The sequence below is a fragment of the Motacilla alba genome, chromosome Z, assembly GCF_015832195.1.
Source record: "Motacilla alba alba isolate MOTALB_02 chromosome Z, Motacilla_alba_V1.0_pri, whole genome shotgun sequence".
In the NCBI taxonomy this organism is placed as follows: Eukaryota; Metazoa; Chordata; class Aves; order Passeriformes; family Motacillidae; genus Motacilla; species Motacilla alba.
The window spans coordinates 41,523,423-41,538,734 of NC_052046.1; the positions used below are offsets into that span (position 1 = coordinate 41,523,423).

A 15,312-nucleotide genomic window follows, 5' to 3' on the forward strand; every position below is an offset into this window, starting at 1 on the left:
CTAATCAACACTAGTACTGCCAGAGACAGCTGGTTTGCTTCAGTCTCTGAACAAACAGCTGCCCTTCTTCTAGATGGACTTAGGGGACAGGATGCTAGTGAGGATCATGAGTAGAAATTCTCTTCGCTTTTCCAAAAGCTAGTACTTATGTCCTGTCACAGACAAGAGTTATCTTCCAAGACGAGAGCAGCTCTTGGGAAGCAGCAGTCATACAGGGCTGTTTTCACTTGAGCTTCTGGCATCTCTTACCTGGCAGTCCATGGGCTGTTGTGAAGAATGCACAAACCCCTGCTTCTGCAGGGTGGATCTTCTCTACTCGTTGACACGGCGGGTACCTTTGCCTGCTCAGAAACGGTGTGGATACTAAGTGGTGGATCATACAAGCAGGTTGTTGTTTAAAAGTGGCCTAGTCCTAAGATGCATTTTTGACCAGAAATTACAGGTGCCTCAAGATTGAGATATCTGGCTTTGAGACTGAAAGATGGCATAGACAGTCTTAAAACTGTAGAGAGACTGAAAAGAGAGACAACAGAAATTGAGAGATGGAATCGTCATTTTTGAGTATAAAACAATGTGATCATGTTATTTCAACAGAACAAATGATTATGCGTAGCATATCTGGAACACTCTCAGTCCAAAAGAAGTAGAGCAAGAAGTACCAAGCCAGTGAACCAGGTCTGGCAGGTTGGAGCAAACTCGAACTAAGGAAGAGAATACTGAAGAGAGCTTGCCAGCTAATGCAGAAGAGTTTTCAGTCTGTGCCATTGCCTGGAAGACCCTGTGTATTTAGATAGATAGTTTTGATGTTGTGCCCTCAGGAACTTTGTGTGATCAAAGAAATTGTATTCCTATCTTGTTGGCAGTTTGTTGATTTGGTAGTGGTGGGGAAAGCTGTCTGTTCCCTGAAGAAGCGTCCTCTCTACTGACCATGGTGGGGGTTTGTGTCTTTATATAGATACAGAAATAATGTTACTCTTCTCAGTTTTGTTAGAAGTAATGCCACCCAGATGATAAGGCCCAGGCTTACATTCTGCGCTTTATTTCAAATGAAAAAAACATTTTGAGGTCATCTCTTCAATGGTATTTGAGTGCAGTCAATTTCAGTGCTGTTCTTTCAGTCTAAAATTAATTTGTAAGCTATATTGAATGCTGGAATCTGTTTGAGAGGGGATGACTCGTCTTTGGATGAGTTACTGACATGATTTTGCCCAGCCTATTGGTGTGATGGTTTTCCTTCAGACTTTTATGGCAAACTACATTTTGTGTCTGTAAGGAATATCAGAATTTTGGTAATCTCTTGAACATGACGTGTAGAATTGAAAAAGTAACAACTATGAGCCTTTAATTTCCCCTGTCGTACAGTGGGAGAGGACACTGAGATAGAAGGTATGACCTTACCAGCTCTACACGTTGTGCCAAACTGTACTGCCTTTATAACAGACTTTTACACAGGTACACTGTGTGGGGAAAACACAAGTGGTAGTACTTGTTTAACTGTACATTATCTTGCAGGTGGGAACCAGCGTGAACTTGCTCGCCAAAAGAACCTGAAGAAAACTCAGGAGAACCACAAAGGCAAAAGGAAAGAAGACAGCTTGTCTGCTTCTCAGAGGAAACAGAGGTAAGATCTAGTAAAGCTGAGTAAATGTTTAGGCTGAAAAAGGAGAGGGAGATGGATCAGAAAGAATCCAGTGTCTTAGCTGACACTTTGTTTTTATTAATTGGCTAATCACTTGCCAAAGCATAAACTGATGATGAAATTTTGCTGTATCTGCTGTTAAGAAGATGTATTTTTATTACGTCCTGTAAAGCTTTTTAATTTTTTGACCAGATTTTTGCCTGCTGCAAACAGGAAAAGATTGTGCAATGCTTTCTTGAAGACATTTGATCGATTTTGTCCTTTACTTCTAAAACCAAAAGAATTATATGAGGTCTACTAATCAAGTAAATTGTTTGCCTCATGGAGTAACACATGCACTGAAAAAAATGGGGTAATAAAAACACTGTGCTTGTGGCTGAGAAGTTTTTTCCTTTTTCAAGGGGGGGTTACTAAAGGGAGGGAACTCTTGCTAGAAAAATTGTGAGCCAGTATCTGATATCCAACTGTTTTTTCTTCACAGGGACTCTGAAATCATGCAGCAAAAGCAAAAAGCAGCTAATGAAAGGAAGTCTCTGCAGGCAGGAGCAAAATGAGCCGCCGCTATGGAGAAGATAGAGTGCACTGATGAAGCACCTAGAAGGATCTAGAAGATCATTCATAAAAGTGTCCGGCCATTAAATGATTAAATGTTTATTGTGCAGAGTTGTTCAACTATCATTAGAGTATTTTCTGGTTACTATAGGCCTAGTTGTCTACAGTGCTCTTTAAAAACTGACTACACTCTTCTGCATGTCTATGAATAAAAGTACCAAGCAATAGCTTTATTCTAGCTTTTGCTGCATTTGTTAGTTTTACTTAATGGTTCCAGTAGCAGTTTCTGAATCTACAGTTAGACCAGATTTGGTTGCCTGAATTCTTGAAAGTACAGCTTCATTCAGAATGGAACACACTTGTAAAATGTGCTTAACCTTGCAGAGGTCTGAACTGTAAATCTCAAGATATTTTTACAATAAAAAGTTGCATGAAATACTGTCTAATCTGAAATGGTTATGCTTCATAATCAGTTGATTTCCAGGAAGTTACCAAGAACATAAGGAATGGATAATCTTGCAGAGAAATTGCACTGTTACATGCAGTTTACATCTGCCCTATAAGAAAAAATGCCTCTTGACTTGCAGACTTTGTTAGTATACAAAAGTGACTCAGTGGAGTCCTGATATTAACATCAAGCCTGCAGCTTATTTAAGTTAGTGAGTTCCAGTGGAAGCAGATCTTGAAATTGTCACACCACTAAAATTATTTGAAAGTACTGCTTCAACCTGCCTCAGGAATAAAAGGTAGTGTGGAAAAACTCGGCCCTTGCTTCACAGGCATGCTTGAGTATATTCTGTACTGACGAGGGGGAAACTGTTGAGGAAGCTTCCCTGTCTGACCATCCAGGAGCCACTCTGGCAGTCAATTAGCACCACCTGAGCTGGGACTGAAGCCCCTTCACAGCTCCACCTCTCACAGTCAGACCAGGATTCCTGACCAGCAAAACCCCATGTTTCCCATAGCAGAGTCTCAGACATCCTGATGTTCAATATAATTTAATCTTGATGCAATACCTAACAAAGTCACAGCTCCACTTGGTGCCTCTGGGAGGGACCCTAAACAAAGGAACCCCTGGCTTTTATACCCTCACAGTCTAGGGCTGGGTCCTGGCTCCTGCTGTGTCTCAGTTCCCTGGCTGGTGTCACAAGTCCCTGTGTCTTTTGTTGTGCAGTGAGTTTGCTTCTAGCCTTGGGCTCTCACTGCAGCTGCACCGGGAGCTGCCTGCACTGAATGTGTTCCTCAGCAACTGATTGAGTCTCTAGAGAAAGACTTTGAAGCTTTTGCTTTTTAAACTGTGTTCCATCTAAGTGCATTCATTCATTAGTAACAGGCCCTTGGCACAGCTTGGAGAGCTGGAAGGAAGATGTAGCTGGGGCTGGCAATGTAACAGCTGCAATAGTTGAGAAGTTAAGCATATTCACAGAATCACAGAATTGTTAGGGTTGGAAGGGACCTGTGGAGATCATCCAATCCAAGCCCCCTGCCAAGGCAGGGTCACCTGCAGCATGTGCCACAGGAATGTGCCCAGGTGAGGTTTGAATGTCTCCAGAGAGGGAGACTCCGTGACTTCCCTGGACAGCCTGCTCCAGTCCTCTGCCACCCTCAATGTAAAGTTCTCAGTCTATAGGGGTGGAACTTGTTGTGTTTCAGTTTATGGCCTCTACTGTGTGTCCTGTCGCTGAGCACCACCAAAAAGAGTCAGGCACCATCCTCTGGGCACCTGCCTTAGAGATATTTGTGTGTTTTGATGAGATCCTCTCTCGTTCTTCTCTTCTCTGGACTGAACAGGCTAAATTCCTGCAGTCTCTGACCATAGGAGAGTTGCTCCAGACCCCAAATCATCTTTGTGACCCTTTGCTGGACCCTTTCCAGTAGCTCCTTGCCTTTCCTGTACTAACGAGCCCAGCACGGAGCGCTGCACCAATTCCTTCGCTCGCTTGTCGTTGGCTCGTCGTGGCTCCCGCTCTGCAGCTCGCCGGGGCGGGTTTCCCGGCGGAGCAGGCCCAGGGAAGCACGCGGAGGGCGGCGGCGGCGCATCCCGGCGGCGCATCCCGGCGGCGCATCCCGGCGGCCCGGGCCGGGCCGCGCCCCTTCCGGCGGCGGGGCGGGCCCGGGGCCGGGCGCGTGCGCGGCGGCGGGCGCGCGGCCATGGCGGACGCGGTGCTGTTCCGGCGCGGCACCGGGCAGGTGGGAGCGGCGGGCCGGGCCGGGAGCGGGGCCGGGAGCGGGGCCTTGCCATGGCGCTAAAGGGTGTGTGGCTTCCCCAGAGCGACGACTCGGACATCTGGGACGACACGGCCCTCATCAAGGCGTACGACAAGGCGGTGGCCTCCTTCAAGGTAAGGGGTCGGCGCGGCCGTGGCTGGGTGCTGGGGCTCAGGCCGCTGGATTGGCATTTATCGGTTTTCTCCTTTCTCTTCCCTAAGAACGCCTTAAAAAATGGGGAGTGCTCGGAGCCTTCAGACAAGCAGGAGCAGCGTCTGGTTATAAAGAGAAAAAACCATAAGAAGAACAGAAATAGAAACAAGAGCAATACAGCGCCTCTGAAACAGGTTGTCTCACTTGTAAATGCCAGTGGTGCTTGCGCTGCATGTTGTACTTGCGTACTCATAAGTTGCTGCTTCATCACCTTAGAGAATAATATTTTGGGATAGTGATGTGGGGTGATAACGTTATAAACTTTAGGTTACATAGAGGAATTTCAGGAAATACAAAGGAAGCACTGTACGTGGCATTCATCCTTCTGGACAAAAAGTAGCTTAGGAAAAGGTACGTTCTGTCCAGCCGTGTAGGTATTTACATGCTTCTCTTGCTTCTTTTGCAGTGGAAAGTTGGTGACAGCTGCAGTGCTGTTTGGTCTGAGGATGGTAATTTGTATCTAGCAACTATTGCCTCCATCAACCAGAAGAGAGGCACATGTGTTGTCACTTACACAGGATATGGAAATCAGGAGGAGCAGAACTTGTCTGATTTACTTCCTCCAGCCAGCGATGAAACAGTAAATGGGATGGGGCATTCTGGGGAGGTGAGGGACTTTTTCATTCTTCTGTAAAGAGTTAGGAAAGCGGGAGAATCAACTTCTTTTAGTGTGTCTGGTGATACTGCTGGTGTTCAGAGTGAGAAGTGATGAACAGTTCTGTTGTAAACAGACACAGGCTGATGGAGGGAATGAAAGCATCCCTTTACTTCTTGAACTCAGCATGGAAGAAAGGGAGTGGACAACAAGAAATTCACCAGTGAAAGACAACATAGCTAAAATGATGAGCAGATAAAGTTATTCTTGTGTAGGACTGGGAGGGCTGGAGAGAATGAGACTTTCAAAGCTTTTTTGCACTAAAATTGCTTTTGTAAACTCCTGTTTAGTACATGTCATAAAAATGTCTTTATTTTCTAGAATGAAAATGAGACTCCATATTCAACAGATGAAAGTGAAAAATCTTCCCAGTCACCTCGAAATAAAAACAATTGCACAAAAGCAAGATTTCCCCCTCAAAACTTGAGATTTCCCACACCACCACCACCACCACCAGCCCCAGGCCTAGGAAGGGTAAGCTCAACCTTAATTGAAATCATTTATGTACCATTGCTAAGCATGGTATTATTGTGAATCCTGAGACAATGTGATATTTATTATGGTCTAGAATTCAATTAGCAGCATTTTGAGAATGGATGTTCAGATATGCATGTCAGTATCTGTTGGTCTGCCATTCCCTAATTATCTGGCCACAGTACAGTCCTTCTGCAGTGCTGCTGTTACAAAAACCTTCTGGTCTTTAGCTAACACTTGCTTTCCAATTACCTTTTAACTTAAAAGAGGGATATTGTTCCCTGGATTCTGGTGATGTGATTAATGACAGTGCTGTTGATGCTTTAAGATTTTGCATTTTCTAGCCAATTAGTATGTTTCACTTTACAGGACATTCAGGGCATTAAAGGTGATGTCCACGTGTCATAGAGCCTCTCAGCTGTAGCTACTCTTTTGAATTAGGAGTGAATGGGGTGTTCACCCTTCAGCTTTCCTCTTGTGTAGGAGTCTAAATAATAGTTCAGTTGTTTTCTGAAACACAGCATTATGTTTTCTAAATGTTACTGTTTGTGCAAGATTTCTTTATAAGGTTTTATTTTATCTTTTTTCTGTTGTGTCAGTAGATTTGTATCTAGGTCTTTATTAAGGACATTCACTAGCACAATGGAATTCGGTCAACTTTTGCCGCCTCTGCACAGGAGCAGAGAAATTATCTGTTTTCCTGCGTTTCTTCCTGCTGAGAGTGTGACCATTGACTTCCACTTAGGAAAGCCTTTTAAAAATACTTTTATTAACCAGAGCCCTGTTTCACCAGTGTTTACTTCAGTGACATGAGTAATCTTAAGTTGTACTTCTCAAGTTATGGAATGTGCCTCAGAAATAGCTATTTTCATTATTATATACATGTCTGTATTTTCATTAAATTGCTGTGGTGTGTTGTCTGTTGTTCAAGGTACATGAATTGTTCCACATAATTCTCTTAAATAAAATGCTAATACCCCAAATGCCCTTTTAATTTTTACTCTTCCACTTTTTTTTTTTTTTTTTTTTTCCACATGTAGTCTGGATCAAAATTCAAAGCACCTCCATCATTTTTATCGTGCTGGCCCCCTCCCTTCCCAGCAGGACCACCAGTAAGTGACAGAAGAACAGGGAAGATGAGTATTAGTGATCTCAGGTTTTCTCACTGAATGTGCTCACTGCCTGTAGTTTTAGAACACATTTGTTCTGTTTGTCTGTATTTTTCATGTGTTTGTTAACACATTCAGTTCCAAATATTATGACAATCCGACATAAAAGGTCTGATTTGCACTCATTTCTGTGACAGTGAAGCTGTTGGCAAGAATATCAAGGGGTAAATTATTTGAAGAAACTACACTTTTAAGTTAACAGCATTTCACTGAAGAAGATTGTTTTTTCCCTTAATGACACTTTTTGTGTACAGTACTCCTGTGAAGCTACAGGAGTCTTGTTTTTCCTAGGCTTTAGAAATTACGTGGGTTCAGGAAGCATTATCTCTGACTCCTATTCATAGAAAAAACTGAAGAAAAATGTGCCTATTTTTCACTTTTATGTTTTAGTCTTTTAGAATTAGGTGCTCTCTAATCCGGGAAACACCCTATTGAAACGCAGACATTTCCTTTGTGGTTCTTTAGTTGATTCCTCCTCCTCCACCACCACCCATGAGGTCTGACTCTGCTGAGGACGACGAAGCATTGGGGAGCATGTTGATAGCCTGGTACATGAGTGGTTACCACACTGGATATTACCTGGTATGTGCTGCTATGGTTTTGAAGTGTCTTGGTAATTTTGCACTCCTATTGGTGCTCCTGTTTGCAGCAAGAAGCCATACAGGGAGGGCTGCTATTTAGGTCTTTTATTCTGATTTACAGTCACTACATTTAAGGGTGTTTTGTATTGTGTAAGTTCTGAGTTGAGTAGAATTCATGTGAGCAAGCATATATATATATATATGTGTGTGTGTGTGTGTGTGTGTATATATGTGTGTGTGTGTGTGTGTATATGTGTGTGTGTTCGTGTGTATTTAGTTGATGTTTTAGTACTTTGTTCGACTGGAGGGGTCCAGTCAGGTACTTTTATAGCCACTGTTATGCAGCCATTCTAAACCAACCAATTCTGTCTTTGTAGACAGGTGGAGTAAATATGACTATTTTTCAGTAGTCTTCTATGTATTTTCTTTCGGTATGAGTGGTGATATCACATTTAAGATCAAATTTAGCACTTTTGCAGAGGTTGTTCATCAGTAATTGTTTCATGTCATTGTGAAGGTCCAGTAGAAACTGTCAACATATATGAGAAAATCTGTGACTTGTATTATTGATTCATATTTTCATCTGTGCACTTATGAAGAAAGAAAATTATGTGATGAACTCATTGCTCTGAGGAGGGAAAAGGAGGATTTTGTGCTTCAGATTACGTATAACTGGATTGCTTTAATTTACTTTCAATTGAACAAGTATATATTTGAAATTATTTCATATAGCCTCTGATTATAAAGAGGACATGTAGTTGGGCTTTTAGAATTTCTAAACTGCCCATTCTGATTTCCAAAGAAAGTTTAAAACTGTTTGTGATTTGTAGAGGACTGAAAAAGATTGTTTTTGTTTTTGTTCTGTGACTAAAGCTTTTATTTGCATGTTGGCCAAACCAAGATTTTACTAAATTGTGTCCTGTAGGGTTTAAAACAAAGCCGAATGGAAGCAGCGCTGGAGAGGCAAACACATGCAAAGTAACCACATACCCATCATTGTTCTGAAGGATTGTAAGTATTGCAGCTTTGTGGTAAATGAAGATACTATGAAGTTTTGAATTCCCTTCAGAAACCTCTTGGCTTTGGGACTTCCATCCATTCTTACGGCTCTCTGAAAAGACTACTTCTGCCAATAGTAATCCCTTCTTTGCAGCTGTGGAATTGTATTTTTGTAGCTAGAATGAAGAGAGTATTCGTTGCTCTGATGAGAGTTTTAACTACAGCATCTGTCTACATCACGATTAACAGTGCAGCTTATTTGAATTAATAATGGTTTATAGTGGGCTGTTCTTGGAACAAAAGGTTGTAAGTGGAATGCAGTTTTTTCATCCGTGTTTCCTTACACAGAAGGGAAGGTTGTAGCTAAACTTTGTTTTCAGGACAAATTCAGTTTGTTAATGTTGAGTAGTTCTGTTCTTAGTACTTCAGTACCTATGCTTTTATTTGAAATGCTTTGTCCAGAATTCTCCAGTGTATTGTTCACTTCTTTATAAAACAAAATTGTATTCTTCTGGAGAATTGATTTCTGATTTTCTCTGACAATGTGTAATTTCTGTGTAATTTAGTAGTTCTTTGCGTGTTTAAAACAAAAAAGCTTTTTTATACTAATTTTTGCTTCTTTTTTAAAGCCAGGTACAAATCTTTTCCACCGAGAGGTGTGTATCACTTATGCATTGGTGGTTGATGGTGAAGAACTGAATTTTATCAAGACAATTAGCCATAACATTTTCTTAACACTGAGCTGTCCCTGTTAACAAATAAATAACTTCAGTCTAGTAATTAAATGTGCATTGAAATGAGCTCTTTCTTAAAGACCTCTAGTCAAATGTATTTCAGAGTACTGCAGCAGCAAAATACTTTTTACTTCCCTGAGGCAATTTCAAGTCTTCTTACCACATGATAGATTTAACTATTTTGACCCCATGTGATAGAATTCATACATCTCTCAACATGTTTTGCATTCCTCAGACTTTCTGTCTGAATAGCAGCACCAGAACAATTCATTATGGAATCCTCTTAGGAGAGAGCTATGGCAGCGATGTGTGTTACAATGGCCACTGGTGGCACTGGCCTGGAAAACAGTGTACTGTCATAGTAGGAAGGACATGTTACAGGTCTGATTAGAATCATGAAATATGACAGCTATTTTAGGAAGGCTGTTGTCTTGTTTCAGATGTGTGAATAAAGTTATACTTCTTAAACTTTTGAGTTTAGGGATGTAATTTGTTTTGAGGTGGTTTTTGTGTTGTTTTGGTTTTGCCTATGGTTTTTCCATAGGCATCTCTTGGTTGGATGAATGGCTGAAATACAGCAGAAAGTCTTGATGTGTTGTCTTTTTCTGAGTACCATTACTGAAAGCAAAATAGGGAAAGCCTGTGGAGAGGTAAGTATGGACATAGGTTTCAGCCTTTACAAGGTAGGGCTGAATTTTACTCTACTCTTAGTAGAGGCTGTAGCCACAAAACCAGGCAGTAATTTAGTTCATGCCAGTGGTTTGATTTTCAGTGAAATACAGGTGTGAACTTTACTGCATTCACTTCCTACTGTGGTCATGTGTCAAAAAATCAGTTTTCCCACAAGTGATTGAGCAAAAAAAGACTTAGTCATAACTTACTTAAGCTACCTTGAAGGCTTTTTTTTTTCTTTTAATTGTCTAGGTGACATAAATTAGGATTGATTGCAGTGAGGCAGAGGTTCTAAATAATCTTTCCAGATTGCTGAAGAGGCAGAACTGCCCTCTGCTTCAATCAATGGTGTTGTTTTCTGGCATTGTTAGAAAAAGTGACCTTCATCAGTTTTAAACACTAGTAAAATCTAGCATACAACAATTTTACTGCAGTTCTGACTTCAGTAAAGGGGCTTATGTTTCAAACAAATTACTCATGTAACCGATTTAACTGCAAGCAAAACAACTGGATAGAATGTTAATGAAAGTGTGTACAAGAAAGAGGCAAATGATTAACACATGAATGCTCACCACACTGAGAACTCCCAAAACCAGCTGGCTGCTCCCAGAATATGTGACCTGGAAAGGTTCCTTCTCCCATCCCCATCTAAGATGGGAGGTGGTGTAGAATAATCTGGGACTCCTACTCATGTTCTCTCCAGGCTGCTGGAAAAATTAACCCTGTCCTGGCTGGAGCCAGCACAAAGCTTATTTGCAATGGAGATGTATAGTTAACACAAGACAGGGGAAAAAAAACCCAAACCCTAACACTTTCAAACTTTTCTAGGCTTGAAAAATTGGTGAAAGGGGCAAAACCCATTGCAAAGGTAATTTTAAACTCCTACGCTAGGGATCCTTCATCATGATGTTAGACATTTTAGGGGCCTATGTATCAAGGAGCCAACCCACCATTGCTATTGTCACAGGACCAGACAATCAAGGAACAGTGATGAAGAGCCACCATTACTGCTGCTCTGGCTGTGCTCTGATGTGTGAACATGTGGATAATGGCCACTTCTTTTAAAGCAGGCACATTACAAAATATTCTAAAGAAATTTCTGTAACATAGTGATTTGCTAACAGCTTTCCAAGCTTCTGGAAACCTCCACAGTTTGCTACTTTCACTGCAAAATCAAACAGGCATTAATAAGGATTTAAAGATGCTCTAAAGCTATATAAAACATGAACAAATAAACAGTGAAGCTGAGGTATGGTACATTAAAAATAAATCTGTTGCTGCAAGGTTGAAAAAAATAGTAGAACTTTACACATTTGAGCATTATGATACTCTGACTGAGGAGACTATCTGATAAAGGATACTCTAGCAGGCATATCAGTGCCTAGTAGAATAGGATACTGGTGTGTTTACAACTGTTCAAATACCACTCCTACAGAACAAAGCAAATAAAGCACCCACTTGTGCAGACACTGGAGGTTGGACATCAGCTCAGCTCTGCAGAGATCAAGATACCAAGCATAACAATCTCTCAGGCCTGAGTACCATCACATGAGTTTTCCAGCCTCGCCTTATGGTCACCCTACTTACAAGATGTGATACCTGTAATTAAGTCACTATATATACTGAAATGTATATCAAAAATAAAGGAAGATAATATTACAGACTTGGCATTTGTTTACAGAAAAAAAACAAAACCATTTTTCCTGACCTATCATGGTAGTTTTAAGACTATACTAGAAAAGAATTACATTTGAAAAACATTTTGAAAATATGGAGTTTTAACAGCTAGGGCATATAGGCTAATATAACTAGCAACAAAGTTATGAAGCCCTATTTTAAGTCAGTCTATTTTTCCACTGCTTATTTTTCTTGTAATTTCTGTTGCTTTGTAGAAGGGGAACTAAGAAGGCATTTCAGTAGAGGTCTCAACAAAGTCTAGTATGTAAGCAGGCTGAATACACTTTGAGGAGCAAGACATATTTAGGGCTGTGTATAGAACAAACAAGAGGAAGAAGTAATACCTATTAAAAATGATGATTTGCAATTGTTATAAAGTATACAAACAGAAGATTAATTTATCCTGAAGCACTGTCTTCTCTACTCAGACACTTTTTTCATTTTAAATTCCCTCCTTTAAACTCACCTACTTCTAACAGGCTGTCATCCTGCAGTCACAGGATAAATGGGAAGCATCTGAGGTGCAGCAGATGTAGACACTGCTAAACCATCAGTTTGGCTGCAGACTTAAGTTTTTTACCCTGCAGGAAGGATGCGCTCCTTCAGATTAAGAAGAACAACAAAATTTTATGCTGCGATGAGAAGATGACCTTTCCTGTTAAAGATTAAACAACTATATATTTCCTGAATATTGCGCCAAGGAGTATCAGCAGCAGATGCAAGTAAAAAAAAAAATCCATTAAAATTTAGATTTTGGGCAATAGGTTACTATCTGCTTTCCTTTCTCAGGTCTGCCCCTGCTGTTGTTCATTGTGTAACTCAATAGCTTATAAAGGTCATCAACACAAAAGGCAAACTACATCTCCAGAGAGGATGTAAGAGGTCTCATGAGTACTATAGAGATACAAGGAATTTTCCATTGACAAACTCAAGGCACACACAGGAAAGGAAGGGAAGGAGGGACAGGACAGAAACAAAGGGTAAATCCTCCCTTCTCAAAATGCTATCAATTTCAACCTTCCCCTGTTCCCTATAAACCTGTTTTTTGCAGGTGGACTGTGTTTGGCTTTCAGAGGTGCTGAACACCTCTGATTCCAATTGAGGACAGGCATTCATCTCCTTCAGCTAATCCCTCTCAGAAGGACCTGAGCACAGGCCCTTCCTCACATCTGCTTTGTGAGACCTGAGTCAATGTTACTTTCCTAGTAACACCAGACAAATAAGTAAGTGTCCAGATAAATGCTTTCTCCTTTCTAAAAACATACCTCCTTGCCACTCTTTGCTTTGGCTTTCACCTCAGACAGGGCTAGGGCAATTTCATTTCAATTTACTTGTCACAACTTTTGCAAAAGCCATTCTCGTTTTTCAGCTGCATTACTCTCCTAATGGAAAGCCAAGACAAGATTTTAGCTAAGCACCAGGGCTATACTGAACCTCTGTCCCACTTGCACTGGAAAATGGATCTTGTCCTGTGTTAATGTAGCTAACCAGATCAGTTCAAGCTATGTAAAACACCTGGCTTTAGTAAGAGCAGTGGCTTCCACATGGGCTTCTGCAAGCCAAGTTTTTTAAAAATGGCTGGTCAGACTCCTCCATTCTCAAAGATGCTCAAGGTGAGATTGCCTTTGCAATCAAAGATACTTGATTAGTTAGGAAAGCATTGGCCTGCTATCGCATGCTCAAAAGAAGGGACAGAACTGGATTGCCAGCATCTTGGGCTTACTGGAAAACAAAACAAAATCTGGGGCTGAGAGTAGATCCAGCCACACCTGAACTTCTTTCTCTGAAGGAGTTTAGAAGGTAAGCAGGTCCTTTCTGCACTTCATGTCTCAATGGGAGGGTCTCCCTGATAAACTTTGTGTGAAGCTCTCATTCTGACCATGAAAGGAAGCATCATTCAAAAAACTGAAGCTTTTTTAACAAAGAAAACAAAAGGCTCAAAACCTCTGGCAAATGAAGTGGGTAAAATAAAATCAGACAGGTCGGGTAAAAAAATAAAATGAGAATAGCTAAACTAATTTTAACCTTCTTCCAGACAGCAGGAACAAAAAGTCTGTGAAAAGAGCTTGCAGAGCCATCTGCTAACCAAGCTGTAAAGGAACCTTTCCAAAGGGATAATATAATTGCAGAGGATTTGTAGTGACATTCTCTGGAATAATTTTATTAATGTCTACTGCAGACTAATTCAGGGAGATTCCCATTGTCTAAATTCAGGTAGATCCAAAATCAAAGCAATTATGGCTCAGTGGGGAAAACATACTGCCAATTTTTCAAAAGAGCAGCCTCTGGGGTAGAGACATTTTAACTGTAAGCCTGGCATCTGTTACAGACTAATAAGCAAAAAAAATATTATGTCAAATTGTAAAACCCCACAATTGATCCACATCTTAAACAGTGCATTTGAAAAAAGTCTCCTTTACTCAAAAAAATACTGCATTAGAACAAGAAAAGTTGCGGGGAACACAGCAAGAGTGATAAAGTAGAACAGTTTTTGCCTGAGGATCGAGTGAGTTGCCTGTATTCATCATGACGATGAGAGCATTTATGGAGGATACAGTGCATTGCCAAATAATGTGTGAAAATGTGTACTCATTCAAATGCTGTAAGTAGACTTGTGCCATTCTATAAATCAATCCCTCCCAGCTTTTCTTTCAATTGCCTGTAAAGAAAAGGCCAGCTCTGGCAAGTAAATCAGAGTTTGTTCCTCTGGCATACAACAGCCATCCCTCAAAGGACTGCATCCTGCACACTGTACCTGTAATTGTCTCTGCTGGGTTCTTCAACTTCTGAACACGGACATCATACTTTGAAATATTACCCACACTTTTGCCCAGGACAAATTCACAAGGGGGACAGAATTTCTTGTGCTGTTCTCATGGGGTACATCTAACCATCATGGTAAATAAAACTAGCCCACAGCAAAAACACTACACACTAGACTGAACAAGGGTATGTGAAAAAAAAGCAGCAGTTGCCATTTCTGTCAAAGACCATGATGAATGAGATGTATAGGACAAAAAGGACATTATCATACTAATTTCTTATGGTAGGGTTTTAACTCTTCTGCATTTGTTCATGGACTTCCTGGAAATCTGTCTCCATGTATTTGCCTAACTTGAGAAAACCAAAGACTACATGTGGGAATTAGTGCAAAGCAAAAAGATTCAGCTCACGTATTTAATTGTTATTTGTCTCCGCTACAGGATCTTTTTTGACATTTTTGGAAAAAACAAGAGTACTAAATTATATTATGTATGTCTTTTAGAAAACATTCATCATCACCTCTTTCCTTAATAACATGGTTTCTACAGGTTATAAAAAGTTGATTTTAGTTTACTAAGAAGAGATAAGGTAACTGCAGAGGTGGTATCTAACTAGCCAAAAAATCTGACTAGCCAAATTGAAATTGCCATGAACTCCAATAGAGTGGTGCCTTTACAATGACAATAGCAACTCTTAAGAAGGTGTTACAACCAAAATGGAGGGAAAGAAGAGACATGAGATTTGAGCAAGATGACATAGGCAACTAGCAGATCCAAAGAACTTCAGCCTGTAGCTTAAAAACCTAGAGTGGCCTCAGTGAACCAATACACCTCTCAATCTTAATTCTTCCATCTCAAAGCCATTACTGAATGTTGATAGCACATTTTTAATTTCTGCTTAGATTAAGAAAAGAAACAGGTGGTAAAACATACAATTCTGTCATGTTGTTATTAGTACTGTTATTAGTACTTCCTTG

At 40.6% G+C, this 15,312-nt stretch overlaps 2 protein-coding genes across 3 annotated transcripts; both read left to right on the forward strand.

Annotated features, from left to right (window-relative positions):
• The first annotated feature begins 1,249 nt into the window (after positions 1–1,249).
• LOC119695293 (small EDRK-rich factor 1-like) lies at positions 1,250–2,644 on the forward strand. Its single transcript, XM_038123467.1, has 2 exons — positions 1,250–1,621; positions 2,121–2,644. The coding sequence occupies exons 1-2, from the start codon at positions 1,389–1,391 to the stop codon at positions 2,191–2,193; spliced, it is 306 nt and encodes a 101-aa protein (XP_037979395.1). The 5' UTR covers positions 1,250–1,388; the 3' UTR covers positions 2,194–2,644.
• Positions 2,645–4,325: 1,681 nt separating this feature from the next.
• Positions 4,326–9,692, forward strand: LOC119695954 (survival of motor neuron protein-like). Of its 2 annotated transcripts, none has more exons than XM_038125321.1 (9): positions 4,326–4,381; positions 4,462–4,533; positions 4,621–4,746; positions 5,019–5,219; positions 5,589–5,741; positions 6,782–6,853; positions 7,376–7,492; positions 8,417–8,502; positions 9,120–9,692. In XM_038125321.1, the coding sequence occupies exons 1-8, from the start codon at positions 4,343–4,345 to the stop codon at positions 8,471–8,473; spliced, it is 837 nt and encodes a 278-aa protein (XP_037981249.1). In that variant the 5' UTR covers positions 4,326–4,342; the 3' UTR covers positions 8,474–8,502; positions 9,120–9,692. The 2 variants fall into 2 exon arrangements, with proteins under 2 accessions (XP_037981249.1, XP_037981250.1); XM_038125322.1 differs by having other exon boundaries at positions 5,019–5,192.
• The last annotated feature ends 5,620 nt before the right edge of the window (positions 9,693–15,312 follow it).

Excerpts from the sequence above, each read along its gene's own strand:
- LOC119695293 (XM_038123467.1), top strand. The coding sequence starts at position 1,389 with ATGACCTTACCAGCTCTACACGTTGTGCCAAACTGTACTGCCTTTATA. Across the intron at positions 1,622-2,120 it reads GCTTCTCAGAGGAAACAGAG|GGACTCTGAAATCATGCAGC; the intron begins GTAAGATCTAGT and ends TTTTCTTCACAG.
- LOC119695954 (XM_038125321.1), top strand. The coding sequence starts at position 4,343 with ATGGCGGACGCGGTGCTGTTCCGGCGCGGCACCGGGCAG. Across the intron at positions 6,854-7,375 it reads CCTTCCCAGCAGGACCACCA|TTGATTCCTCCTCCTCCACC; the intron begins GTAAGTGACAGA and ends GTGGTTCTTTAG. Across the intron at positions 7,493-8,416 it reads ACCACACTGGATATTACCTG|GGTTTAAAACAAAGCCGAAT; the intron begins GTATGTGCTGCT and ends TGTGTCCTGTAG.